This window comes from Meriones unguiculatus, chromosome 10, assembly GCF_030254825.1.
Source record: "Meriones unguiculatus strain TT.TT164.6M chromosome 10, Bangor_MerUng_6.1, whole genome shotgun sequence".
NCBI lineage: Eukaryota > Metazoa > Chordata > Mammalia > Rodentia > Muridae > Meriones > Meriones unguiculatus.
This window is the reverse complement of record NC_083358.1, coordinates 18,135,583-18,162,675: the sequence shown is the minus strand read 5'-3', so window position 1 is coordinate 18,162,675 and position 27,093 is coordinate 18,135,583. Positions and strand designations below refer to the sequence as shown.

Here is a 27,093-nt window from a genome sequence, read left to right as displayed (position 1 = left end):
GTATTTTTAGTCTTAAATTCTATTTTACTTAGCAGTCAGTGCTAACTAATCTTTTTAAGAAACGGACTGCAAAATTGAAAGAATGTTCAACACCAGGGAAGAAAAAGAGTAGTCGCTTAGCTTTTTCTCAGCACTAACTTGATACATCTGTCCAGAAGGACAGCAGCGAGCTTACATTTAGCTTGGCAACTTCAGCAGAAAGAAATCTGCTGCCAACTTAAAAAGTATAGGGTGGACTTTTATCAGACCGTTTACATTCAGTGTTATGCTCATGCTGGGGGTTGTAAGTAGGCTCAGCCTCTTGAAATACCTGAGTGGGTATAGGAGCATTAGTTCCTCTGAGGAAAACTGAGGCATCACTGTGAGAAGAAAGGAGACTGGGTTAGAGGAAAGGAAATGGCAAAAACAGTGCTGACTCCTGAGGATGTGTACATTCATTGTTTGATTTCCTGGGAGAAATCATAAATAACATTGTTTTTCACATCTGTTGCTAACAGTTTTTTTTAAAAAAAATATAAACAATTTTTTGATACAGATTTTGTATTTTATTCTTATAGAATTAATGGAATCAAAACCTAATATTTGAAGGTACATTAAATTTGATCCAGGTAGTTATTGAATACTGCATGGTACAATATAAGACATGGGTGTCCATATAGGTGATTTTCAGTTGAAACATTAGGTCTGATTTATAGAAATCTGATATTAGGAATTGAGCTTTAAAAAGAAACGGTAACCTGGTTGGAGAAAGACTCAGAGCCCCTCCATTTGGAGATGCTCACTGTTAACGTCTTGTGAACAGCACATTTATATATTCCCAAGGGGCTTCTGAGGGAGAGAACTCTTGATTTAAAATGAGAGTAGACTTAAGGTTTTGGAGGAGATTTTATTTTGAAAAAGATACATGTATAAATACCTATGTGTATATACACAAACCTAAAGTTAAGATTCATTTCTATAACATGATCAAAATAAAATTACATGGGCTGAAGTGTAGCTTGATGGTGGAATTCTTGCCTAGTATATGTAAGACCTACATTTGGTCCATAGCACCATAGTTAAAAAAAAAATGTAGGTGACATTTTGGGGATATTTTGGAACTTTATTATTTGATAAAAAATTGAATTTTTTAATTGAAGAGTATGAATACTCAAGAAAGCTATGGCAAAATTTTGATTTAAAAAACAGCTTTCTGTTTGGGGCTAAGAATTATAATTTTAAGTCTGTCACTCTGTTTCTTTTACGTAAGTCCCTTCCTTTTTCATGTCAGTAATTTCCTTTACAATGTGTTCATAAAAAGGTTCATATCCTGATTCTCTCACTTCCATGTATGAGTAGCAGCCATTCATGTTTAATTGTGTTTAACAGCTGCTGTATAATTACATATTACTTGTCAGATGGGCTGCTCATTATGGAAGGTAGGAGCTGTATGTCAGTCACTGAGCTCTTGAAATATGGCTAGTTTAACTAAGGTGACTTATTAAAAGGAAAACAACATTTTCTTGAGTATGGATTCAGTTATTGAAAGACTTTTAAATGTTTTAAGCAACTTGGATACGTGAGTCTATCAATTGTATATTTTATGAAAGTGAAATACAGTTAAAGTATTTCTACTGAAAATGTATACAAATTGAAATGTATTGTAAGTGTAAAGTACATACTGTATTTAGAACCTTCATGCATAAAAGTGTAAAATATTTAATATTTTCTATGATTATATGTTGAAATGATACTTTAGATAAGTTGATTAAATAAAATATGTTATTAAAACTAATTTTACCTGTTTCTTTTTAATTTTCAATGCAGTGTCTTAAATGATGCTGTCATAGAAACAAAATACAAAGAGCCAGGCATGGTGGTGCATGCCTATAATCCCAGCACTTGGGAGGCTGAGGCAGGAGGATTGCTGCACTTTTGAGGCTAGCTTGGGCTACATAGCAAATCTGTGGCAAGCCTAGCCTACATAGTAAAACCCTGACTCAAAAGTGCCAAGAAAAAAATTTAAATGAGAGACATAAAAGATGTAAATGTAAAATCTTACTTAAATTTTACAGTAAAACCTTGAGGTAGGTAATTCTCTCAAAGATGAATTCTTGCCCTATGGAGAGAGAGCCAGAGAAAAGAAATCAGAGTTTTAAGTGACATGTTTAAATTCATTTATCTAATAAACATTAGAATAGACTTCAGCCTTCCATGACACAAAAGCCTGCTTGGCTTTTCGGCTTAGTTAAATTCTATAAATAGCTACTTCCATTAAGTTTATGTATTTTAGCCCTGCCAAACCACAGAGTGACTGAGAAAGCAAAGACTTCCAGCATCAATCTAAAACAATAAAACAGTAGTTCAAAGTCAGAATTGGGAGAAGGAACTCAAAACATGAGGCCAATGTAGATATTGTTGAGTCAGCCACAGAGAAGGCAGCTCTGTGGCTACCAGTGCCAGAACGCAAGAGCCGGCCTTCAGGGGCCAGACAGCCTGCCACTGTGAATTCTACCTTTCCTATCTTACTGTCCTTTTTCCCTCTCTCTTCTCTCCCCTCTCTCTTCTTGTCCTCCTCCCCCTTTTCTTTAAGATCTTTGACCTTTGTGTGTCACCGTGTCCTCATCTGTAAAATTGAGGCAATTTATTTTTGTCCTTTAGCATTCTCAGTATTTTCCTCATCTGCTTATTACAGTACATAGGTGCTGTAGTATTAAAGAGACAGTGTTTAATCCCAGCACTTGGGAGGTAAAGGCAGAAGGGATTTCTGTGAGTTGGAGGACAGAGAGCTCTAGGACAGCCAGGACTACATAGACCCTGCCTCAAAAAAAAAAAAAAAAAAAAAAAAGAAAGAGAAAGGAAACAATAATAGATACCCTTATTAAAAATCTTATGTATTTACATATTATGACTAAGATGGTGACTGTCATTAGCTTAGGTAGTTGCCTTTTATTATATGAAAACCATTGATAATTAATTTCCTAAAGCCTTTCACTGTGTGCTGAAATAATCACAGTTTTCTCTTTTAACCACTGTTAGTGATTGATATTTTTTTAATAGCTACTTTGCTATATTCTCTTTTGTAGTCTGAATTTCTTTCTTTTACATTGTTAGATTGACCATACCAATATTTGAACATGTATTACCTTATTTCAATTTGTTTTGCCCCTTAACATGTCCTAAAAACAGGAGCTGGACATGTAGCTCAGGTTGGAGGGTATTTGTTGAGATACATGAAATCTTGGGTGATGATACAAACCTGTAATCCCAACACTCCGGAGCAGGAGACAAGAGGATTAGAAGTTCAGAGTCATGCTAGGCTATGCAGAATTTGAGGCCAGCCTAGGATATGTGTGACTTCTCTCAAAAAAGAAAAAGAGAAGTCCTAAAGCAGTGATTGGACCATACAAATTCAAAATGCCTTTTTACTTTAAAGGAACCAGGGCCCATTGGAATGAAGACAGATCCTAAATGCAGGTTAAGAAGTGTACAGAACAAGTTAGAACCATTAGTCTCTGTCAGGAGCCAGAAAGACTAGCTACAGAGGTTGTTAACAGAAGGCTTCAGTAGGTGTTGAAAGAGGCTGTTATGTTTCTCATTCTGATAACTGAGTATTGAGGCTGACAGTATAATTGATTAAAACATACAAGCCCTCCCCCATCCAGTATGTGAATGTTGAACCCAGGCCCTAGAGCATGTAAGAGTGTGCTCTACCATGGAAGTCTATCTTCAGCATCAAGCAAGTTATAGTCCATGAAAGCCAGTTAATATTTAAACAAAATTTTATGAATTTCATCAGTTGTCTTAAAAAGATAGATAAAATGAACTCATTTTAAACCTGGTCAGTAGAAGGAAAGAAACATTCTAACTTGTACTTTTCTTACCAGTGTTTCTTCTGAAACAGGTGTCAGTGACTTGATGACCTAGGGAAGTTGCTTCTTAGAACTTTGCTTAGCTGGTAAAGGGGGATAGTAAAGGAATGAGAATATTGCCATCTTGCAACACCTGGGGATCAGCAGTGTTGCTGATGGCTAAGGAAGTAAATGATAGAGTGTCCCCTGATGAAAGTGAATGTGCTGTCTTAGGGTGGTACATGTTTGCAAGAGCAAATCAAAACAAACCTCAAACTGAAAAAACCTGCATCTGATCAAGCCTTATTTAATGCAAAACAGTTCTTGTCCATTATGAAAAGAAAACAACCAAAACCCCCCCAAAACCAAAACATGTAGCTATATTCATTGTAACATTGTTTTTCTCAATAAAACATTGGGAACAACCTATTTGTTCTCAAAAACAGTAGGTAAGTTTATATTTATAAGTAGGGGGCATGTGTGGGGGTGTGGGCTGGAGAATAGAGCAATATAGTCTGTGACTGAAATAGAGTTGGTGTTGATGGGGAGCAGGAAGATCTGGTATATGTTACATTTTTGTAATGTTTAAAACACCCCAAAACAGTTTTTCCAGATGTACTGTAGGGACAGCAGTTTTGGCTGGTTGGTTACTTCTGAAGTGGAAAGGAAGCAAAAGGCTCCAAGGCTCAACATGCAGAGGCTTCAATTGAAATTATGATATTAGCTGGGTGGGGTGGTGCATGCCTTTAATCTTAGCACTTAAGAGACAGAGGCAGGTGGATCTCTGTGAGTTCGAGGCCATCCTGGTCTACAGAGAGACTCCAGGACAGCTAAAGTTATACAGAGAAAACCTCTCTGGGGGAACCAAACCAAAAAAATGTAAGCCAGGTCTGGTGGTACAAACCTGTAATCTAGCTATGTAAAGAGGATTGCAAGTACAAAGCCAGCCAGGGCGACATGGTGAGGCACTGTTTCACAGTAAAAATTAAATGTAGCTCAGCTGTACAGTGCTTGCCTAGAATGCTGCATGCTCTGGGTTCAGTTCAGGTGCACAAGCCTGTAATTCCAGCACCTGGGAGATAGACGCAGGATCAAGAGTTCACAGTCATACTCAGTTACACTGTGAATTTTAGGCCAGCCTAGGCTATATGAGATACTGTCCTAAAAACAACAAAAAGGAAAACAGATGATGATTAATGACAAAGTGATAAACTGTTATCCTATCATGCACAAAACTCTAAATTGATTTTCAAGTATCACACAGCCTCCACTTTAAGTAGGGCAAAATGTTGGTTGAGAAAGGTAGTTGATTCGTCAGCTAGTATTAGAGTTTCTATGTATTTTGAATAAAATATTTTACAGTCCTCTCTCCCCTATTCCCTTCACCCCCTGCAGTTTCTCTGTGTAGCCCTGGCTGTCCTGGAACTCATTTTATAGACCAGGCTAGAGATCCATTGCCTCTGCTTCTCGAATGCTGGCTTTGAGGGTATGTGCCACTGTATGCAGCTCATAGTTATTTTTCGTAAGAGAAGAAAGTGATTCAATAGGAGTTTCAGGTTTTAGGAAATTTTTTTTCCTCTGTCAGGAAAATGGAAAAAAAAAGTTTCTGGTTTGTAAGGATTTTATGTTGCTAGGCTACATAGTGGTGGTACTTGTAACAAGCTGGTTTTTCAAAAGTATGTTTGTTTATTTTGATTTTTTTAATGTTAAAATAAGACAAATGAGCACAAAGCACCATTGTTAAATTTTCTGGCAAATGATGTGTGTCCCTGACCTCCTGTGAGAGTCTTCTAAAAGTTAACAGAGTGAAGCACCCTTTCTTTCTGGACAGCCATGTCAGACACTGATAGAGGAAAGTGTAACAAGACCAGAAACCTGTTGAATGCTTTTTTCTTTTTGGTATTTGTGTGCTGGTGCATTTGGCCATGTGGTTGCATGTGGACTGTCATCCTTAGTTGCTTTTTCAATTCACTTTTTGAGGGAAGATCTTTTTAATACTTTGGAGCTCATAGTTTCATTAAGAGTGGCTGAGTAGTGCATGCTTGGGGTTAGCCTGTTGTGCCCATGGCCTACTTTTCTGCCTACCCCCATTGCTGAGGTCATGGATGCTTGCTGCTAAGCATGACTTCTCAAAAATTAAAAAAAAAAAAAAAAGTTTCATGTGCTCCATGACTTGTGTGTGGAGATCATAGTTCATTTTGTAGAAATCCGTTCTTTCTTTCTACCATGTGGTTCTCAGGAATTGAACTTGGCATGTCAGGCCTGGTAAGTGGCCCTCAAGCCTAACTTAAAATTAAAAAAAAAAAATTATTTTACTTATGTGTATCAGTATTTTGCCCTTATGCATGTTTCTGTACTATGTACACACTTGTTGGATAGCCTGGAACTGGAGTTACTGACATTTGTGAGCCACCGTGTGGGTACTGGGAATTGAACCCAGGTCCTCTGCAAGAGCAACAAGTGCTCTTAACTACCAAGCCATCTCTTCAGCTCCCAGACTTAACTTTACGTAGAGGTTGGGGATCTGGACTGAAGTCCTCATGATTACATAGCAAACACTTTACTCAGACAGCTCCTTGAATCCCAAAGTTCTTATTATAAAGATTGGTTTGACATTTTCTTTTAAAAAGGAACATCAAAAGCCATTTAGAATCTAGAAAAATTTTGTTAAAATGAAGATGTTAGCTGGGTGGGGTTGTGCATCCTTTAATTTTAACACTCAGGAAGCCAGGGCAGGCAGATCCCTTTGAATTTTGAGGCCAACTTGGTCTTCATAACAAGTTCTAGGCCAACCAGGACTGCAAAGTTGAGACTCTTGTCACAAACAAACAAGCAAGCAAACAGTCTCTACTTAAAATCCACTCAATCACAATTTCTTTGAAATACTCAGCCATACTGGTACATAACTATAATTATAGCACTTGGGAGATGAAGGCAGGAAGATCAAGAGTTTAAGGTCATTCTTAAGGCTGTAGTTGAGGGCCAGCTTGGGATACAGGAGATCCTATATCAAAAGCCATAAAGCCAAAAATAAAAATAATTTTTTAGAAGTGTTCTATACTTTCAAAACTGACTGCTAGTTCTCACCAGTCCAGGTTAGGAATCATTCCGAAGACTCTGCTTGTTCCAAAGGGGATTGATAGCTTCAGGTCTCTTAGGCTTGCTGCTAAATGGCTAACTCAAAGGTGCCTGCCGAGAAGGATTCTGTTGCTGTTTCAAAGATCAGCTTCAGAGAATTAATGACTACCTGGAAGAAAGTGATGGGAAATCTAAGCCCCTAAGTAGAATTAGAGTTAAGGAGGTCCAGCTCCTAATTCAGAATGATTTCTTTGTAGTCTAGTATGTGTTTTTTTTGTAAGGAGATAGGAGCCTCTTCTCCCTGATCATTTTTTCCCTTCCAGAATTGTGTACCCATTTTTTCATAGTGGATTATGCATAATGTCTGTCACATTTATATGTAAACTGTAGATATTGATTTTACCATATATTTTCTTTAAATTGAGTATCAGTGAGATCTGGCACATTGGTTGCTACACTGCAGAAATTTACTAAATTAGATCAGGATATCTTTAGAGATGGCTAGTGGTAACCATGCCATCTTAAAACAGTGTCTCATAATTAGAAGCAAATGTTAAAAAGAAAATCAGGGAATAGGAAAGAAATTGTTACCAGGCTTTGGGATTAAAGGTAGAAAAGAGAGAGAGGTTCCAGTGGAAAATCAGATATATTACAGTATAAGTTAAATAGTGTGTTGGCAAAGGGGGATTTGACAGGAGTTAAAAAGTGATTGCTAGTGGACAAAAGCATAGCTTTTGTGAGGATTAGGACTAGGGACAGACATATGGAAGCTCTGAGAAGCACCTGCAGCAGTTATAAGTCTCAGAATAATTGTTCTTTATGAATTTTTCTAAAATGACTATTTCACTCCCCCCTTTACTAAGCATTACATCTTCCTAAGACTGTAGTGTTAAACTCTAAGCCTTATTTTGTGAAGTGTTTTAATACTTAAATGTGCTTTTGTTATGTTTTGAAATATACTGTCCAACTATACAGACAGAAATAATTTCCTCCTCAATTCTGTTATTAGCTTTTCTAACCACTAGCTACTTCCATTTCTGTTTTAATTAATGAATTTAATTTTTCCTCCTAGTCTGGTGTTGTTTTTATTATTTGCCTTTGAAATAGGCAGTGATAGTGTAATTGATTATAAATTTGAAAGACACAAAGGATTAGGATTAAAAACTCTCCTTTCTATCCTTATTTTCCCATCACTTTTTCCAGAGGCCACCAGTGACTCAACTTCTTAATAAACATTCTTCCAAATACAAAAAATACATTGTCCATCTGCAGGTAATTGGCTTTGGACACTCATTAACCTGTGTTGAAGAGTAACCCATATCAATGTATCATATCACTATATCAGATCAATATGTCACAACAGTGTATCATATCAATATATAAAAATACTCAGGGACTGAAAAGATGGCTCAGTGGTTAAAAACACTTGTTCTTGAAGAAGACTCAAGTTTGATTCCTAACACCCACATGGTTATTTATAACTGCCCATAACTTCAGCCCCAGAAGATCTGCTGCCTTCTTTTGGCCTTTGCAGATTCCAGGCACACACATGGTACACAGACATACTCTCAGGGAGAATACCCATACATATTTAAAAAGTTCTTTGGGCCACACCATGTATCTCCACATAGGGTGTTTGCCTCCATATTTCTCTGGAGGCCCTGGGATCCATTCCCAACAACACAAAAAGACACATGTCTTTGTTTCTTCCAGCATTTTTGATGTACTCATAGTAGTATAATTTGCATAGTATCTTGCCTTATGCGTGAATCATTACTAATTATGCTGATGTCTTGTTAATGAAACCTATTTTCTAGTTTGAAATATTTGAATAATATTATTTTCATGTGATTCTAAGTGTAGATTTTTAAAAAAAGATTATATATACAGTGTTCTGGCTGCATGTATACCTGCACACCAGAAGAGGGCACCAGATCTCATTATAGATGGTTGTGAGCCACTGTGTGGTTGCTGGGAATTGAACTTAGGACCTCCGGAAGAGCAACCAGTGCTCTTACCTGTGAGCCATCTCTCAGACCCCGTAAATATAGATTCTTATGAGAATTGCCAAGTCAGAGGTTGTATATTTATCATTTAAATAGATCAGAACTTTATTTTGTGCCAGCTTATACTCCCATTGTAGGGTTTTTTGTTTTGTTTTGTTTTGTTTTTTTGTTTTTTCTTCAAGACAGGGTTTTTCTGTGTAGCCTTACTTATCCTGAACTCACTTTGTAGAACAGGCTGGCCTTGAACTCAGAGATCTGCTTGCCTCTGCCTCTCTGAGAGCTAGGATTCTGGCTTTTGTTTGTTTGTTTTACTCCCATTGTAAATTAAGGCTTCAAGTTATCAAATGATTGTTGGTCTTTGCAAATGTGGAGTTGAAAGTAGTGGCTGGAGAGATGGCTCAGTGGTTAAGTGTTTGCTGCCCCTGCAGAGGACTGGCATTTAGTACCAGCAGTCCAATCGACTCTTAACTCCAAGGGATCTGGTGTACCCATGGCACTGGCATCTTCAAAACTGCTGGGTCCCTTGTTGCGTCTGGGTTGTACTTTCACCAGTCGTCTCTCCTGGGCTCTTTTCAGGAACTCTAGCCCTGCCACACAGTGAAAACCTCAGCTACTCTCCATGACTTCTTCATGCCTTCAAAACCAGCAACACCTGTGTGACTCATGCACACTACCAAGTTCAGCTGCCAGCACAAGACACAACCGTGGCCATGTCTGAAACAGCTTCTGTGTGCCGACTCTTAGGAAACACTTCCCAGAAGATTTTACCTCAGTAATGGCTGGTCTCTTCTTAATCACTGCTAACTTCTCAGCTTTAGTTGACCAGACTCGAGTATTCCCGGAAAGCAAAGGTTTTGTTTTAGTGGTTCTCTCTTGTTAATCACATCTGAATCTTCAGCCCCCGCTGACCAGAACCACAGATTCTTCATACAAAAAAACCCCTGTAGAGTCTTTGCTGAAACTTTACAAGCCAGGCCTTCTTGTTTGCACTGTTGTCAGCATTCTTATCTTCTAGGCTCCTACAGAACAGCTAACTAAGCCCTCAACACACAATGACTTTCTAGCCCAAAGTTCCAAAGTCCTTCCACAACTCTCCCCAAAACAACATGGTCAGGTCTGTCACAGCAATACCCCACTCTCCTGGTACCATCTTATCCCTTCTTGTTTGCACTGTTGTCAGCATTCTTATCTTCTAGGCTCCTACAGAACAGCTAACTAAGCCCTCAACACACAATGACTTTCTAGCCCAAAGTTCCAAAGTCCTTCCACAACTCTCCCCAAAACAACATGGTCAGGTCTGTCACAGCAATACCCCACTCTCCTGGTACCATCTTATCTTTGTTAGGGTTACCATTGCTGTGACAAAACACCGTGACTAAAGTGAGTTGGCGAAGAAAAGGTTTATCTGGCTTATGCTTCCACATCACAGTTCATCATCAAAGGAAGTCAAGATGTAGGAGCCAGTGCAGAAGCCATGCAGGGTGCTGCTTACTGGCTTGCTTCACATGACTTGCTCAGCCTGCTTTCTTCTAGAATCCCAGACCACTAGCCCAGGGATGGTACCACAATGGACTTTACTTTCCTTCGTTAATCACTAATTAAGAAAATGCCCTACAAGCTTGCCTACAGTCTGATCTTATGGAAGCATTTTTTCAATTGAGGCTCCTTCCTCTTTGATGACTCTAGCTTGTGTCAAGTTGACATAAAATTAGCCAGCACACCCTTTTCAAGCCTTCAAGGCCACCCCACATGAATTGTACATACATGTGCATTCAGTCACACATACACATAAATAAAAATCCCCCCCCTTTTTTTTTTAATTTTCTGAAGCAGGGTCTCACTGTATACTCTGGCTGTTCTGGAACTCATTCTGTGTACCAGGCTGTCATGGAACTCAGAAATATGCCCACTTCTTCAAATACTAGGATTAAAGGAGTGAACCACCATGCCTGGCATAAAATAAGTATTAAAAGTAGCATCTCTCTATGTTTCGGATTTATAACTCCCTTTCAACACCTTTATTGGGGCTTATTTCTAAATCATACAGCTCATGTTTTAAAGTATACAGTTCAATCTCTTATAAATTTATTTAGTTTAATTTGCATTTGTTTTATGAGGTTAACTTGTTTGAACTGTTTTCCTTTTTTTTTTTGAGGCAGGGTTTCTCTGTGTAGACTTGGCTGTCCTAGATTTGCTTTGTAGTCCAGGATGGTCTCAACTCATAGAGCTCATTCTGCCTCTGCCTCCCAAGTGCTGGAATTACAGGTGTGTGCCACGACACCTGTGATTTTTGTTTTTGTTTTCTATGAGTTGTCTGGCATAAGCTATCTATTTTACTATTGTATTTCTGGTCACCCCCCACCCCCAGCAATCTGTTGGTAGGATCCTATGCCATTACATAGGACCTCATGAGTGTGAAATGAGTTACAGATATGTTTTTCAAGGTACATTTGTCTTTTGACTTTTCTCATTGAATTTTTAATGCAAGTCAGTTTGCTTCTAAGATTGTCTGCGATATGAATATGTAAGTGGGGTTGGGGAGCTAGTTCAGTCAGTAAAGTGCTTATGCAGCAATCTTAAAGAACTGAGTTTGATCTCTACAGCCAAGTAGAAAAGGCTGGGTGTCATGGTGTGCCCTTGTACCCTCAGGGCTGGGAAGCCAAGTTAGGGGAATCATTGTGGCTCACTGGCCAGCTAGCCTAGCCCAAGGCCAGTGAGAGACTCTGTCTCAAAAAAAAAAAAAAAGGGTGAGTGCTTGAGGAGGTGACTCAGTGGCTAAGAGTGATTACTGTATAACCATGAAGACCTGAGTTCAAGTCCCAGCACCCATTTAACAAGCTGGGCATGGTCTTATGAATACCAGTAACTCCATCCCTGGGGTAGGGGGTGGGTGGTGACAAGGCAGCTCTCAGAAATCCAAAATGGCTCAACCAAATGAAGTTAACCTTTATGATTTAAAAAAAAATCTTAATAAGAAAGAAATGGTGAGTTTTTGTGACTGTGTTAAAACACTGCCCTAACATGATATGAGTGATGATCAATGCCTTAAAGGGTATGGCCTGCTCAGTGGGTAATCTAAATAAAATGTTTTTGGACAGTTTATTTGCATAGTGCTTGGAGTTGTTGACCATGAGCAAGCTTCAGTAATGATGACAAAAACTTTTGTGATAATCTGAATCTTGGGGCATTTTCTTTCATGACATTTTTATAGAATTGTTCAATGGAATGTTTGAAAAACAAGCTTAAAGTAGGATTTTTGTTACAGCATGTTTGAGGTAGTATGTCATATATAGCCTAGGATTCCCTCCAACTTGCTGTGTAGCTGAGGCTGACATTGAACTGACCCTTCTGCCTCCATCTGTGGTGTGCTGGGATTACAGGCCAGCTTGAAAAGGGAAGCTTTGGCAACATTTTAGCCTCTGACTGTCTCCTGTACCAGCAGGGCGTTTTCTGCATACATTGTGAAAACAACTGCATCTTTTATTCAGAAATTGCTTTTAGGATTTGAATTGACTATGCAGGAGGGTATTCTGTAGCACAAAGTGTAGGATGCTGCTGCTTACATCTTCACTCTCATGCCTCACTCCCCTTATAGAAAATCCGTTTCCCTTTTGACCCTGGCCTTGGGATCTTAGTGTTGTGGTGGGGTAGGTAGTCACCTAATTAGAGATGTTTTTGTAAATCCAGGTACTTAAAAAAAAATTAAAAATAGTCTCAAACAGTTCTATTTGTGGAACTGCCTTACTCTTCCGTTTCACTTGAGCCCATTAGATGACTTCATAATGGAAGGTAGTCTCACGTGACTGACTGATGCTTCCTGTGTACACAGGTCTCTGTTGGAGGCCCTTAAGCCAATGCCTGATTCAAAAGGAGAGTGGAATTTAAAAATTCTTGGGAGGGTTTCATTTGTGCATGCCCTTTGAAAAACACTAGCCCAGAGGGAATGTTTGGCCTTTTCTTTGTCCAGTTAGAAACTGGACAAGAGTATCAGAGTGTTTGTGATTTTCAAGAAAGGCAAAGTTTCATTTTTAAGGGCTCTTAGGCCCTGAGGAATTATTTAATAATAGTTGTTGTTAGTATTGTTTTGTGAACCCAGAACCTCACACAGGCTAGACAAGTGCTTTTCCAATAATTATGTGGAGAAAAAAAAATCATAGGAAATATTTTAGATTAGAATCACTATAGCATTTTGCTTGGAGATTTTATTTTCCTGCATTTGATTTCTTTGTTTAAGCCCTACATGTGGTACTTCCCATGTCATATCAAAGCTCTTGAGTTCATTATACGTTTTGATATTTAATATACTGTTCAGTGCTTTATTTCCAACTGCTGAGTGTATTCTGATTATCAAAATAGGAAGCAAAATCTTTTTTTTTTTTTCCCCTCTGAGACAGGGTTTCTCTGTTTAGCCTTGGCTGTCCTGGAACTTGCTTTGTAGACCAGGCTGGCCTCAAATTCACAGAGATCTGCCTGCCTCTGCCTCCTCAAGTGCTGGGAATACAGGCGTGTGCCACTGTGTCTGGCTGGAACCAAATCTTTTAAAAAATATTTGATTTTATTGTTCTCTCTCTTTCTCTCTGTCTCACTGTCTCTGTCTCTCTCTCTGTATATGCATGTCTGTTTGTCTGTATGTGTTTCACTTGTGTGCAAGTGCCTGAGGAGTCCAGAAAGGGGAGTCAGCGTTCCCCAGAGTGCTTGCTCTTACCCACTGAGCCATACAAATGTGAACTTCAGTCCTCTGTGAATTGGGCATTAGAAACAGTGCCTTACCTTCTCTGTTCACCCCTCCTCTTTTTCTTTTTCTTTTTCTTTTTTTTTTTTTATAGTTGGAGTGCCTGAAGCTTATCGCCTCACAAAAGTTCACAGACAAGCGCATTGGGTATTTAGGAGCAATGCTGCTATTAGATGAGAGACAAGATGTGCATCTCCTCATGACCAACTGCATCAAGAAGTAAGTCGTGGCTTCCCCCACAGCAATGGATTTCTTAGGAGAGCATCTACTTTCTGATTTTATATTTACTGTCCAGACCATATTCTGAGTGTCTCTTGATTGTAGCCAACATTGTGAAGATAACTAAGCAAAAGAAAACCAAAGCATTGTGTGTCTTTGGGTACATTACATAATTAGTCATTATTTATTTGCTGCTCTTAGAAAAGAGAAGAAAGTATTGGTGAAGTCTAGATTTTCATAGTTTATTTCTAGGATGTTGGATACCATGAATAATGAAATATTGCCTTTGTTAAAAATTACTAATGTATATTCTGAGCAAGGGACTGAAATTTTAGTAGTGTGGAAGTGTACTCAACCCCTGTGAAAATGTTAGATTTATTTTATTATTCTGTGTGTATGTGATATGTGTGAGGGGAGCATGGCCTGTGTGTGTGTGTGTGTGTGTGTGTGTGTGTGTGTGTGTGTAAGTCAAAGGACAGCCTTGTGGAGTTGGTTCTCTCCTTCCACCTTTACCTGAGTGAGTTTGAAGGATTGAACTCAGGTCATCAGGCTTGTATGGTGAGTGCTTTACCCACTAAGCCATCTCACTAGCCTGGAACTCTGGCTCTTCTTGCCTCTGCAGTGTTAAGATTAGAAATACAGTGTGTGTAGCAGGACTTAGTCTTTGGAATTTAATACATAGTATCTGTTAAAGTCTAGTGCTTCCCCACTGATGCAGTAGTTGCTGTATTTCTTTACCTTGTGAATACCCGAGGAACACCTGCTGTCTGGAGACATGAGAGGACTCAGTAGGAAATCAGCTGTTTTCTCCAGTATCTCTCTTAGAATATACTGTGAGGTGGGTACAGTGGCCCATGCCTGTGATCTCACCTCTTTCAGGACTCAATCAGGAGATCACAAGTTCAAGGCTAATCTGGGATGTTTGATGAGATAGTGCCAACAAACAAATAAAAATAGAGGAATTCTGTTAGAGAGTTATGGAAATTCTGCAGGTCTTAAATGGTCAAAGGTACCTTTTGGTTTGGGTTTATCTGTGACTTAATATTTTAAGTTGTTTTTTTTTTTTTTAACTTGTATTATTTGTATTTGGCAGAAACTAGAAGTAGGGGGACAGGCTTTAGGGGTATAGCTGGCCACCTTTATAGACATTTAAATTGTGTATATTTTTCTCTGTTAGCATTGATCTACTTAAACTTTTACAGTGTAATAGAATATTTCAAAATGAGAGACAATTTGGTTGTCATTGTGAAGTGTGGCATTCACATGCGGCCTGTCAGCTTAATTTTAGGAAGGTTGTTTTTCTTTGGGGAGGGGCTGTGAGATATGAGGAGTGAACACACAAGTCAGTTAATTACTCAGCTTTACTGCATGCCTGCCTGCATGCCAGGGCTTGCTGTAAGCGCCATGGCGGAGAGTGGAAATCGGGAAACGGCAGCCCTCAGGATGTGAGAGTGCATCCTTAGGTGCTCATTATGATCTTCATCCACATTTGCTGTGGACAGAGCTGCAGGGAATTCTTTTCCTTTGGTTCTTTCATGGTCTGTTGCTCAGTTTTTCAGTCATGTGCAGATAAGCTGGTAGTTCTGCCTGGCAGCAAGGCTTGTTAAAGTTAATACCAAACCAAAGGGTAGGCTTGAGGCTTGATAAAAGTTGAAAATGGGGCACATGGATAAAAAAGAAACCTTTGTGTTTATTTTTTTATTTTGAAATACAATCTTACCTGGGTGTAGTGTCATATGCCTCTAGAGTCAGGTAAATCACTGTGAGTTTGAGGCTAGCCTGATCCACATAGTGAGAACCTGTTTAAAAAAATAGATAAACTCTGTTTCTAAAGGTTATTTAGACTGTCTCAAAATCACTGTCTAGTCCAGGCTAGACTTGAACTCAAGATACTCCTGAGACTCCTGGGCGTTGTTGTTACAGGTGTGCGACTCCCAGCTTATGTTCAGTTGTTAAGCCAGCCAGCAACCTAAACCCAGGTGGCTTTAGGAGAGGATGTTTTCATGGAGAATTGATTGAGCATTTCATTTTAAGCATTGCATTATCCCATGTCTCCCTTGTTCCCTAATATTGAACATCTGTTAACAAATGTGTATGTGGGTTTTTTTTGTGTGTGTGTGTGGGGGGTTATTTTTTTATTCAATTTTTATTTTTTTATATTAATTACAGTTTATTACTTTGTATTTGTGTGGGTTTATTTGCATTATAAAAACCGTGGTGTAGCACAGTTGACATCCTTTGGGATCCTTTGAACCAGTGATTCTCAACCTGTGGGCTGTGACTCCTTTGAGTGTCATATACCAGCTATCCTGCATATCAGATATTTATAATTCATCACAGTACCAAAATAACAATTATGAATTAGTAGTGAAATAATTTTATTGTTGGGGTCACCACAACATGAAAAACTGTACTAAACAGTCTCAGGGTTAGGAAAGTTGAGAATCACTGCTTTGAATCATATTTTGACACTAAATGATACAGAATGCTTAGAAGCTGGTAGAAGTGTCATAAATCATATGATAATTTAGCTTCTGAATTACAAGACTACTTTCAAGATGTGTGTTTAACTGTTTAACAGTTCATGTTTTAAATACTTTAGCTTTTCTTGAATAAAAAGCTGTTTATACAGTAATGTATTCATTTTCTATCATGATCAGAATGGAATGCCTGAGGCTGTAATATATAAAGAAAAATACTTAGTTTGCAGTTTTATAGGCTGATAGTCCATAATGCGGCAGCTCTGGGGAGGGCCTTGGGGTGGACAGCATCGCACACAGCAGGAGTGCATGTATGGGAAAGGGAGTCACACAAGGAAACAGGAGTGTCTTGCTCCTTTAAAGCTTCTCAGTGCCATGGGAAATGCTTAGTTCTCAACACCAGTGCTGTTTCTGAGGGCAAGGCCTTAGTGACCTACAAGGCTCTGTGTTTTAAAGATTCCACTGTCTGCACCATGTGCACATTGGGAACTTAGCTCCCAGTGTACAAAGACCCTCAAATCACACTGGTCTGTTAGGAAAAACTTATGAGATCTCATTGTTACTACCTAGCTTAGTATCTTTTTTTTTTAAAATTGTAGGTCTTTTTTAAATTTTGTTTTTTTATATTAGTTACAGTTTATTTACTTTGTATCCCAGCTGTAGCCCCTTCCCTCATTCCCTCCGAACCCCACCCTCCCTCATCTCCTCCCTGCCCCCTCTCTAAGTCCTCTGATAGGGGAGGTCCTCCTCCCCTTCCATCTGACCTAGCTTATCAGGTCTTCAGGATTGGCTGCAATGTCCTTCTCTGTGGCCTAGCAAGGCTTCTCCTCCCTCAGGGAGTGGGGTGAAGGGAGGTCAAAGATCCAGCCATTGAGTTCATGTCAGAAACAGTCCTTCTTCCCCTTACTAGGGAACCCACTTGAATTCTGAGCTGCCATGGGCTACAACCGAGCAGGGGTTCTAGGTTATATCCATGTGTGGTCCTTGGTTGGAGAAACAGTCTCAGAAATGACCCCTGTGCCCAGATATATTTGGTCCTTGTGGAGCTCTTGTCCTCTCCAGGTCATACTAACTCCCCCTTCTTTCATATGATTCCCTGCACTCTGCCCAAGGTTTGGTTATGATTCTCAACATCTGCTTTGATAAACTGCTAGGTGGAGTCTTTCAGAGTCCCTCTGTCCTGTTACTTGTTTTCTCCTACTTTCAATGTCCATCCATTTGTCTTTCTAAGTGAGGATTGATCATCTTACCTGGGGTCCTCTTTCTTGTTTATCTTCTTTAGGTGTACAGATTTTAGTATGTTTATCCTCTTACAGGTCTAGTATCCACTTATACGTGAGTATGTACCGTGTGTCTTTCTGCTTCTGGGATACCTCACTCAGGATGATCTTTTCTAGATCCCACCATTTGCCTTCGAATTTCATGATTTCCCTGTTTTTAATTGCTGAGTAGTATTCCATTCAGTAAATGTACCACAATTTCTGTATCCATTCCTCCGTTGAGGGACATCTGGGTTGTTTCCAGGTTCTGACTGTTATGGATAAAGCTGCTATAAACATGGTTGAGCAAATGTCCTTGTATATGTGAGCATCTTTTGGATATATGCCTAGAAGTGGGATAGCTGTATCTTGAGGAAGTGCTATTCCTAATTGTCTGACAACTAGCTTAGTATCTTATAGGTGCTTTCATCTGTGCTATTTTTGTCATAGTAATAACAGTTAACTGATTTTTCTTCTTGAATAAGTATAACTAGAAATATAAAAAAGTTAATGTAACGTGGCTAACATTAAAGCATAAGACCAGGGGTCAGAGTATCTATTTTTCTTGTGTTTACATTATCTTATATTCTATAGAAATTGAGATTTCTCTTTCTGATTGCTCTTATTTACTTATTTATTTATTTTTTTACTCATTTATTTATTTATTGAGGCAGGGTTTCACTATGTAGCTCTGGCTGGCTTGGAACTTGTTATGTAGATCAGGCTGGCCTCAAACTCATAGGCATACTCCTGCCTATACTTCTGGAGTGTTGGAATTAAAAATGTGTGCTACCATACCCGGCTACAAAAGAGTTTTAGTTTGTGTAAACTTAATTTTTCTTATAGGTAGTATAAAATCATCTCTTAAGATCATTTGTAAGTTCATCTCTTACAAATCTTTCAAGACAGTTTTGTTCCTGTTTTTTTTTCTTTCAGTGGTTGCTAAGTTTTTTAAAGTGGCTAACTTTCCTTTTACTTTGTCATTTGGAAACCTTGGATAGAAATTTTAGACGCTGTTGGTTCACTATGTTAATAATTTGAAATAAAGTTAGAATAAGCATAAACTCTATTAATTTTAAATGAATTTTTATTTTATGTATGTTTGTGTGTGTTTGAGAGAGAGAGAAAAATAGAAAGAATGTGTGTGAGTGTTCATGTGTGCCCTTAGTATAGCCTTAGGTGTCAGACCTATATTCTACCTTGTTTGAGACAGGATCTCTTTCTTGTTACCCCATTTCATATCCTACACTAGGAGCTCTGCAGAGCTTTTGGAGATTTTTCTGTCTCCACTTCACATTTGGCCTTAGGGTCCCCATGCGTTACTGAGTCTGCTTTGCAGGGATCCAGGGATCTGTGCTCAGGCCCTTAAGCTCCTTCAACTTGCAAGGCAAGCAGTTTCCCCTGACCCATCTCCTCAGCCCCAACTTTTTTTTTTTTTTAAATCACTGGAGTAATCTTGAGACTTTGTTAGGCTTCATTGTGGGGAGTGTTTGTTCCTACTTTCCTTTTTTTCTCTTGCAGTGACCTTAATCATAGCACACAGTTTGTACAGGGGCTAGCACTTTGTACCCTCGGCTGCATGGGCTCCTCAGAGATGTGCAGAGATCTTGCAGGGGAGGTAGAGAAGCTTCTGAAAACCTCCAACTCATACTTAAGAAAAAAGGTAACTGCATTAAATCAAGTGTCTGTCTGGATTAGGCAGTATTATGGAAATGAGAAGGCAGGTTACTTGTTTTTGAAAGATAAGAGGCAATTAAGCAATTTTTTTTTTTGCTCAGCAAGTACATATAAAGAGTTACACATGAATTTTGATTTCTCTTTATTTTTAAAGAGATAATTTATAGACAAACTATGTCCTCAGTGGCACATCTGTTTTATGAATTATTTCACTGAGAATTATTTTACTGTGAATTAAACTCATTTGCTACTGAGTTGTATTTGTTAACTCCCTGAGTGACTTTCTTGATTTGAGAAGAGTTGGTTAAGGGCAAGATACTGTCAAATGTAGCATTAGGTTTACAGTGGGTGTCTTAAATTACATGCTACTGTTAGGTGTATTAATCACCTGACTCAGGAAGCCCTATGTTTCAGTTCATCTGATTTCCACTTATGTTTAACTGTGTGATAAACTCTTACTAATTATGATGTAAGTGAAAGCATTTCCTCATTTCTGGCAGTATGTGAATGAAGAGACAGGTGAGCTTAAAGTCCTCATTATTGCACTAGTCTATAATGGAAAGCCCCAGGCGGTTCACAGTTAATGAACCCCACTATCTAACTTCTTAAGTTTTCTAGTAGATGAACTAGTTGGTTAAGTTCTTTTATAAGATTGCTCTGGCTTACTTGAAATAAAATTTTTTGTCCTTTTATTTATTTATTTTATAGGCAGCACTGTGTGCTGTTCATGTCATCAGGAAGGTTCCTGAACTTATGGAGATGTTTTTACCAGCAACAAAAAATTTATTGAACGAGAAGAACCATGGTAATGTGATTTGGATGAATGTATAAAGTACCACGAAAGGGTCAGCCCTGTGTTTCAGAGCAGTTCTGTTAACCAGAGATAGGGTCTTACCTGCCAGATCCTAGCTTTATAGTTCAATCAGTTTCTTCATAGTAAGCCTACCTTCCATTTCTGGTTTTGCCTTACTTTATTAATATTCAGTATAGTGTACAAATCATCGTATCTTTGAATTTTGGCTGGTTTATCATAAAAGAAAACATTTTTTTCCTTTATTACCAAGTGTTAGGAATATAAGATTAGCAAAATTTTTAAAGTTATTTTTAACAGTAATCTGTAGTGTCTAGTTAGATATCTTTATATAAAACTTGAAAGGGATTAAATGGAATGTGATCATTTTTTCTCAAGCTTTTGTTGTTTTCTTGAACTCAGTGAAATGAGTTGCAAGTAAAGTTTTGTGTCTCAAATGCTAAGAGAAAAAGACATGGTTTACTTAATTTGATTAAGTTAAGTTAATTTAAATTTGTGCTGTTCCCAGGATGCTCAAAACAAGTACTGAACACATGAAGGTTTAGTTGGGCCTGCCATTTATTACTTAGTGAAATGTCCTTAGAGATTTGTTTTACTGACTTTGGGACAATCAAACTTACTTGTCATTTGTAATTATCTTGGTGTTCTGATACATTTTATCTGAAAATTTAGTATCTTACTAAGGTTTTTGTCTAGGACTGTTTGTAAGAATTTAGCTGATAGTATATTGAATAAGAGTGGAGGAGAGATCTGGTTTATACAGACTGCACGTGGATGTTTTCAGCCACGCAGACTTGTTCCCGTCATGTGAGCGGTTGGAAAGGTTCTGGTTTGAGCATGTTAAAGCCCAGCTCCTGCTGAGTTGGGGACTGACAAGCAGGAGTAGTGAGTCTTCTTTTGGAATTGATCTTTAGGAATGTGAAGCCCTGTTCTCTGGAGGTGAGTAGCCCTCATCTTTGCTTCTGTTTGGCCTTTTCTCAGGTGTCCTTCACACGTCTGTAGTCCTCCTCACAGAGATGTGTGAACGGAGCCCAGACATGCTCGCACATTTCAGAAAGGTAGGTTCCTTCTGTGTGCTTAAGCCTTAGTTGATTGAAAGATGATTTTCCTAAAAAGTACTCCCTTCCCCCCACATAGGATTTTCTTTTGAAGGCAAGCTATGAAGCTAAATAAAGAATTTAACTAACCCTGCTGTGTGCTAGGGCTGGAAGCCAGGGTTAGGCATAGAAAGCTGGCATTAGTGTAGTGTTTCCCCTTTCAGAATAGAAGACCTTCCTTGTTGTTGGCAGACTTACAGACTGCTCACGTGTTTTATCTGCTGTTTTCACAGTGAGCCAAGGAAATGTAACCTGAGGTCAAATTACAAATAGGTGGTTTTTGGTTTTTGGTTTTAAAACAGGTAATTTTTCTTTTCTACTTAAGGTGAAAATGGCAAATAGAGTTTTGACTTTGGATTACTTTGTTATAGTGTTCATTTTAAGGTCATTGGTTCCTGTGAGAGTCCTACCTTTTTAAAGTACCCCCCTTTTTGTTGTTGTTGTTTTTTCCCACCAAGACAGTGTTTCCGTGTGTAGCTCTGGCTGTCCTAGAACTTGCTCTATAGACTAGGCTGTCCTTGAATTCAGAGAGCCACCTTCCTCTTCTTTCCAAGTACTGGGATTAGAGATGTGTGCCACCACCACCCAGCTTCCTTTCCCCATTTTTTTTATAATATTTTATTTATAGTATTTATTTCTCTATTTATTGAGAAGGGTCCAGAACAATTGTACTTTGTGTAGTTAAGGGCATTTATTCCTTTAGAGAAGATTGCTGAGCACTCCACAAAGAGTTCATATTTTAGATCAAAAGATAGGTGTTTTTTTTTTCCTTCGGCTCTTTCTTTCTTAGATGTTCATGTCTTGATTAAATTAATGTAAAATAGTATGAGACCCGTATCTGTCCCTAATGCTTGCTTTGTATGTTTTGTTCCTGTTGTCTGTTTGGAATCCTGCTGTATGTTAGAATGAAAAGGTAAGAATTAACCCTCTTTTTAGATGGTGCATGCTGGCTTTAGGTCCTTAGTAGCTTTTGTGTATCCATCCACAAGTGTGGCTTTTAAACTGTACTAATGCTGAAGCTGTGCTTAATACTGTGAATTATTTGTTCTAGCATTTTTGGCTAACTCCCTGGTCCAGTTTCTGTCTTGTCTTTTAATCTCCTGACTCCAAAGTCAGCCTTGGATTTCAGTTGCAGCCTTTCCTGAGTTGTAGCCCTCCTCCTCTGCCTTGCCTTCATCTTCATGTGAGAAGCTTTGGGCAGCTGCCGAGAAGCTTTACTCATGGCAGTTCCAGATCTGCCTGGAGCTTTTACACAAAACCCTGCTTCTTTTTGAAGTAGATACTTTAGAGCCATCTGTGGGTAACTCATACTTGAAAAAGCTCCATGTGTACTTCTGAGCGTTGAGTTCAGACTCAGCTTTTATTCTCTCTTACCTGGACTTAATCTTTCTGAGGAGCTTTGGGATACTGAAAGGATTAAGAGGTAGAGTATTTGGCACCAACTGACTTTCATGGCTGCAGCTTTCCCTCTGTCACCTTACGTTGTTTGTCTTGTCATCAGTTTAGTAACTTGCACTTCTGTCTGAAAACTAAAGCTGGGTTCCAAGAACTTGTATGCTGAGCACTTAGACCTGTGCCTTCTGTCCTGGGGCAGTCTTATGCAATGTGCCTGCCTTGGCATCGAATAAAACAATTTCTGAATTTAGTAGCCCAAGGAAAAAGGACTTCTCCAAGAACTAAATCAGAGTTTTAAAGTGGCTAGGGTTGTGTGTAGGACATGAGATGCAAACTGTGGAGAGTGTGCAAGGTGAGCTGCCTATCTTCACACCACAGTTGACAGAGATAATGAGATTTTATTTAGAATTTACACAGCTCGATAGCTTAGACTTGTGTTATTCTTGGAGTTGTCCAAATTTGATTTTGTTACGATGACTGAAGGAGTCACTAAATTCTGAAGTATCATGGCTAGCGTGACTTAAGTTCATACTATGCTCTCTTGCATTTATAAGTGGCCTTCATGTTTTGAGTGTTTTGGGTGCATGCTTTGAGTGTAGCTTGGCATTTCATTTTAATCTCAATACTTTTCTAGGCTTGGGGAGCAGGGAGGGAACAAAATAAACACAAAGAAGAAAAAGAATGAGTTGTAGCCGAGTTGGCTCTGTTCAGATTTCTTTCCTACAGAAAGATGGAGTATTTGTACCCTCCCTCATTTAGTTTTAGGTAATAAGAACTGTTCATCTAGTTAAATGGGGTATTCTTTTGGAGACTGGGAAAGTTAAGTTATGGGAGTTATTTTGGAATAGGGGTTTAGCATATAGAAATTGATCAACAGAAAGGGAATGAGTGCTCATATTTACTTGAAAGCATCTGTAACTTTAGATTGACATTAATAAATTGCCTCTGTGACATGAACTGAGTAAAGGAAGGACAAAGGAAATCTTAACTGTAAGGAATGTGTAGTCTCTTTGGTGCCATAAGAAAACAGAATTGAGTACTGATAGTAGATTTGACAGAATTCCATCATATGAGTCAAGGGAAGGACCTTGGTATCTTAGGTGTGCTTTCTTCATCTCTCTTTTCTATTTGGCTTAAGTTGATCACTTTGGTATTTCCTGCTGCTTTCTGGGAAAGGATATATAACTAACCTATCTTCAGAGGAGGGTCTTTTTTCTATTTGAAGTGTGGTATGCTTAATATTTCAATAAGATCATTGGTTAACGCTTTATATGAATTTGTTAGAATGGCTAAAAAGGACAGTTGTTTTTTTTTTTTTCCTGCGTGTGAGTTTTAAGTTCTACAAAAGTAGAGCTGCATTATATCTCATTGGCCTGCTTTATTTGGTTCCTGTTGGCTCTAGGCCCACTATGATTCTAGGGTCTTAACATACAGATCTCTGAAGGAAACACATGTGGATCTGGCTTATTTTCGTGCCAATGAAGTGCATATTACTTGTTAGGTTTTGGCCTACATAGCCACTTAATATTTTTTACCCATCTGCAAATACTCTATTTGTAGCAGAAGAAATTTCTTGGACTCAGACCCTTGCATCATTTTTTTAAACCAAAAAATCTGTTTATTGAAGAGATAATTTTAAATATTTACCGGTTTATTGTTGTTGTTTTGACACATCTTTCTTTTCTGCAGCTTGTGCCCCAATTAGTTCGTATTCTAAAGAACCTCATCATGTCCGGATATTCCCCAGAACATGATGTTTCTGGTATAAGTGACCCCTTTTTGCAGGTGAGGTTGAAAACATCTTGGATAAATGTCATGTGAATGTGATGCTTTTGAAGAGATTGTTTTCTTAGGTTAAGTTTATATAGTGGTCAAATTTGGTAATTCATCATTTATATTAATAAGTGAACCAGGACCAAGTAAGTATCGTATTTAATAATAAAATGACATTGTAAACATAAAATTTATTACTTAGGTACATAATTATCATTTAAGTAGCTAAATGATAAAAGGTCATGAAGGGTGGGTTATCTGATAACTTCATAGGATGTGTAAGTGTGCATGACTTCTTTAAAAAGGTGTTCAAATTATTCTGACTTCTGATGGGATCTAACTTCATTTGGATTATTTGTATTTCATACTGAATGAGATTGAGTCAGACTGATTTGTTGATATTTTTGTATCTTGCATATTAGGTACGAATTTTGCGGTTATTAAGAATTTTAGGACGGAATGATGATGATTCAAGTGAAGCTATGAATGATATATTAGCACAGGTGAGTTGATATTAAGTATATGAAGTGCTCAATTCATCCAGCATTGAGTAAAAAGTGATTATTAGGGCAAATAGTTTGTTTACCTCGTTACTGAGAGACTGCAATCACAGCATGTCTTGTTGCCACTAGATAGTTTTTGGAAGTGTTACTTTATCACTTATTTACTGCTTGTCTTTTCAGGTTGCAACTAATACAGAGACTAGTAAAAATGTAGGAAATGCTATTCTTTATGAAACGGTTTTGACTATCATGGATATTAAATCAGAGAGTGGATTGCGAGTAAGTCTTTTGAATCTTCTCTTCCCTCTAAACATTTTATTTAGAGTGATTGAATTGGACTTCAGTATGGAAACAGATTCTATTTGGAACTTTAGGAAGGAGTGATGTACCAAAGCATGATGCTGTGTTTTCTATGTGTGCTTTAACCTTGATGAAAATATGAAAGTTTGGAAGAACTAAGGTAGGGTTAGTTGTATTGCTGTTATTAAGGAAACCTATGGCTTTTACTGGAGCACAACCTGAATTGTATCCATTATTTTAAACAAGGCAGAGATAAAATATTTGAGTAAACTTATTTAGCTAATAAACCTATAGAGCAAGAAACTCAGGCAGTCCTAAAGGTGTGCAGAAAGAAAAATGGTAGTTCTGTAGCTTTCACATACAGCCATCAGGTCTCCTTAAAAGGAAAACACTGTTTGTTTTGTGATACTTTGCTTATAGTTGGATAGAATCCTGCTATATAATATAGACCGGGCTGGCCTGGAACTCCTCTGTAGGGTTTACTGTCCTCAATGTCTTGATTTTTCTGCTTTAGCCTCCCAGTGCTGGGGTTATAGAGCTTGAGCCACATCCAGCCCTTACCCTACTTTCATCTAACTTTGAAATAATTTTACATTTATTGAAAGATTCTTTTTTTTTTTTTCAACTTAACTGTGCATACCTACGTGCATGTGCCTGTGTTGAGAGCTGCACCTGTGGAGGCCAGAAGAGGGTGTCAGGTTCCCTGGAGCTGCAGTTACAGGCGGTTGTGAGCAGCCTAATGTGGGTGCTGGGAATGCCTGCTCCGCAGTGCTCAGCCATCTCCATCCCTGAAGCCTTAAAGCTCCTATATAGCAATGCCCTTTACCCGACTTTCCCAGTGTAATAACTTATAGATTTATACATCGTGTGAAGACCAGGAAATTAATATGACATTCTACTGTTAAGTAAATTGTAGACTTCATTTGGATTTTTCCAAGTTTCCAGGTGGTATTTATTTTCTGTTACAGGATCCAGTCAGTGGTCCTGCATTACATTTGTCACTTTTTGAGTCTCCTGGTCTGTTAGTTTTTCAGCCTGTCTTTATCTTTCATAATTTTGAAACTTTAGAAGTGTTGACACTTGAGAAGCAAAAGTTGTTTTGTAGAATGCAACTTACTTTAGTTACCTTGTTGTTTTTTTGTTTTGTTTTGTTTTTGTTTTTTTTTTGGTCTTTTTGTTATTTTTTCTTTTTTTTTTCTCTTTTTTTTTCTTTTTCCAGAGCTGAGGACTGAACTCAGGGCCTTGCGCTTGCTAGACAAGCACTCTACCACTGAGCTAAATCCCCAACCCCGCAACTTAATTTAGTCCACCTGATTTTTTTTCTCATAATTTTGTAGATTAAAGTTCTGTTTTTCTTCTGCTTCTATAGACTTGACGTGTCCTTTGCAGTTGAGCATACCAGGAGGCACAGTTAGTTTTCTTACTACTGTGATACCAACTGGGTGTGCTTCCCCCACTCTGTGCTGTCTGTAAAGATTTATTTATTTTTTAAGTGAACGAGTGTTTTGTGTGCGTGTATGTATATGCCTGCTTCCTATGAAGTTTGGAAGAGGCCATGGGATTGCCTGGAACTGGAGTTAGGGATGATTACGAGCCACCGTATGGATGTGGGGAGCTGAATCCAGGTCCTCTACAAGAGCAAGAAACTGTTAATGACCGAGCCATTTCTCTAGCCCCATGTGCTGGGTGTCTTCAGTACTGCACATTTGCTCTTGTTCCCTTTGTGATGAAAATTTTTGGGAGAGAACTTTGAGCCTGTGCAAATATACTTAGTGAGGCTTTTGCCCATGATTTTTGGTATCCATTAGACATTCTTGTCTCTAATATTTGCTAGGGTGATATTCTAAAGTTAGTTTCCTATTTTCTTCATTATTTTTTTCTCATTAAATAATGAAAGTTCTATGAGGTTCTCCTCCATGTATTCTTTCATCAA

General features: G+C 38.4%; 1 protein-coding gene across 3 annotated transcripts in view; it reads left to right on the top strand.

Moving 5' to 3' along the window:
• Ap1g1 (adaptor related protein complex 1 subunit gamma 1) overlaps positions 1–27,093 on the top strand; it is an 86,396-nt gene that overhangs the window by 27,391 nt on the left and 31,912 nt on the right. For all 3 annotated transcript variants that reach the window (XM_060392003.1, XM_060392004.1, XM_060392002.1), the window contains 7 exons: positions 13,741–13,865; positions 19,126–19,267; positions 19,990–20,086; positions 21,074–21,150; positions 24,274–24,369; positions 24,780–24,860; positions 25,041–25,139. In XM_060392003.1, coding sequence (XP_060247986.1) covers positions 13,741–13,865; positions 19,126–19,267; positions 19,990–20,086; positions 21,074–21,150; positions 24,274–24,369; positions 24,780–24,860; positions 25,041–25,139 — 717 coding nt within the window. The remainder of the gene's footprint in view (positions 1–13,740; positions 13,866–19,125; positions 19,268–19,989; positions 20,087–21,073; positions 21,151–24,273; positions 24,370–24,779; positions 24,861–25,040; positions 25,140–27,093) is intronic.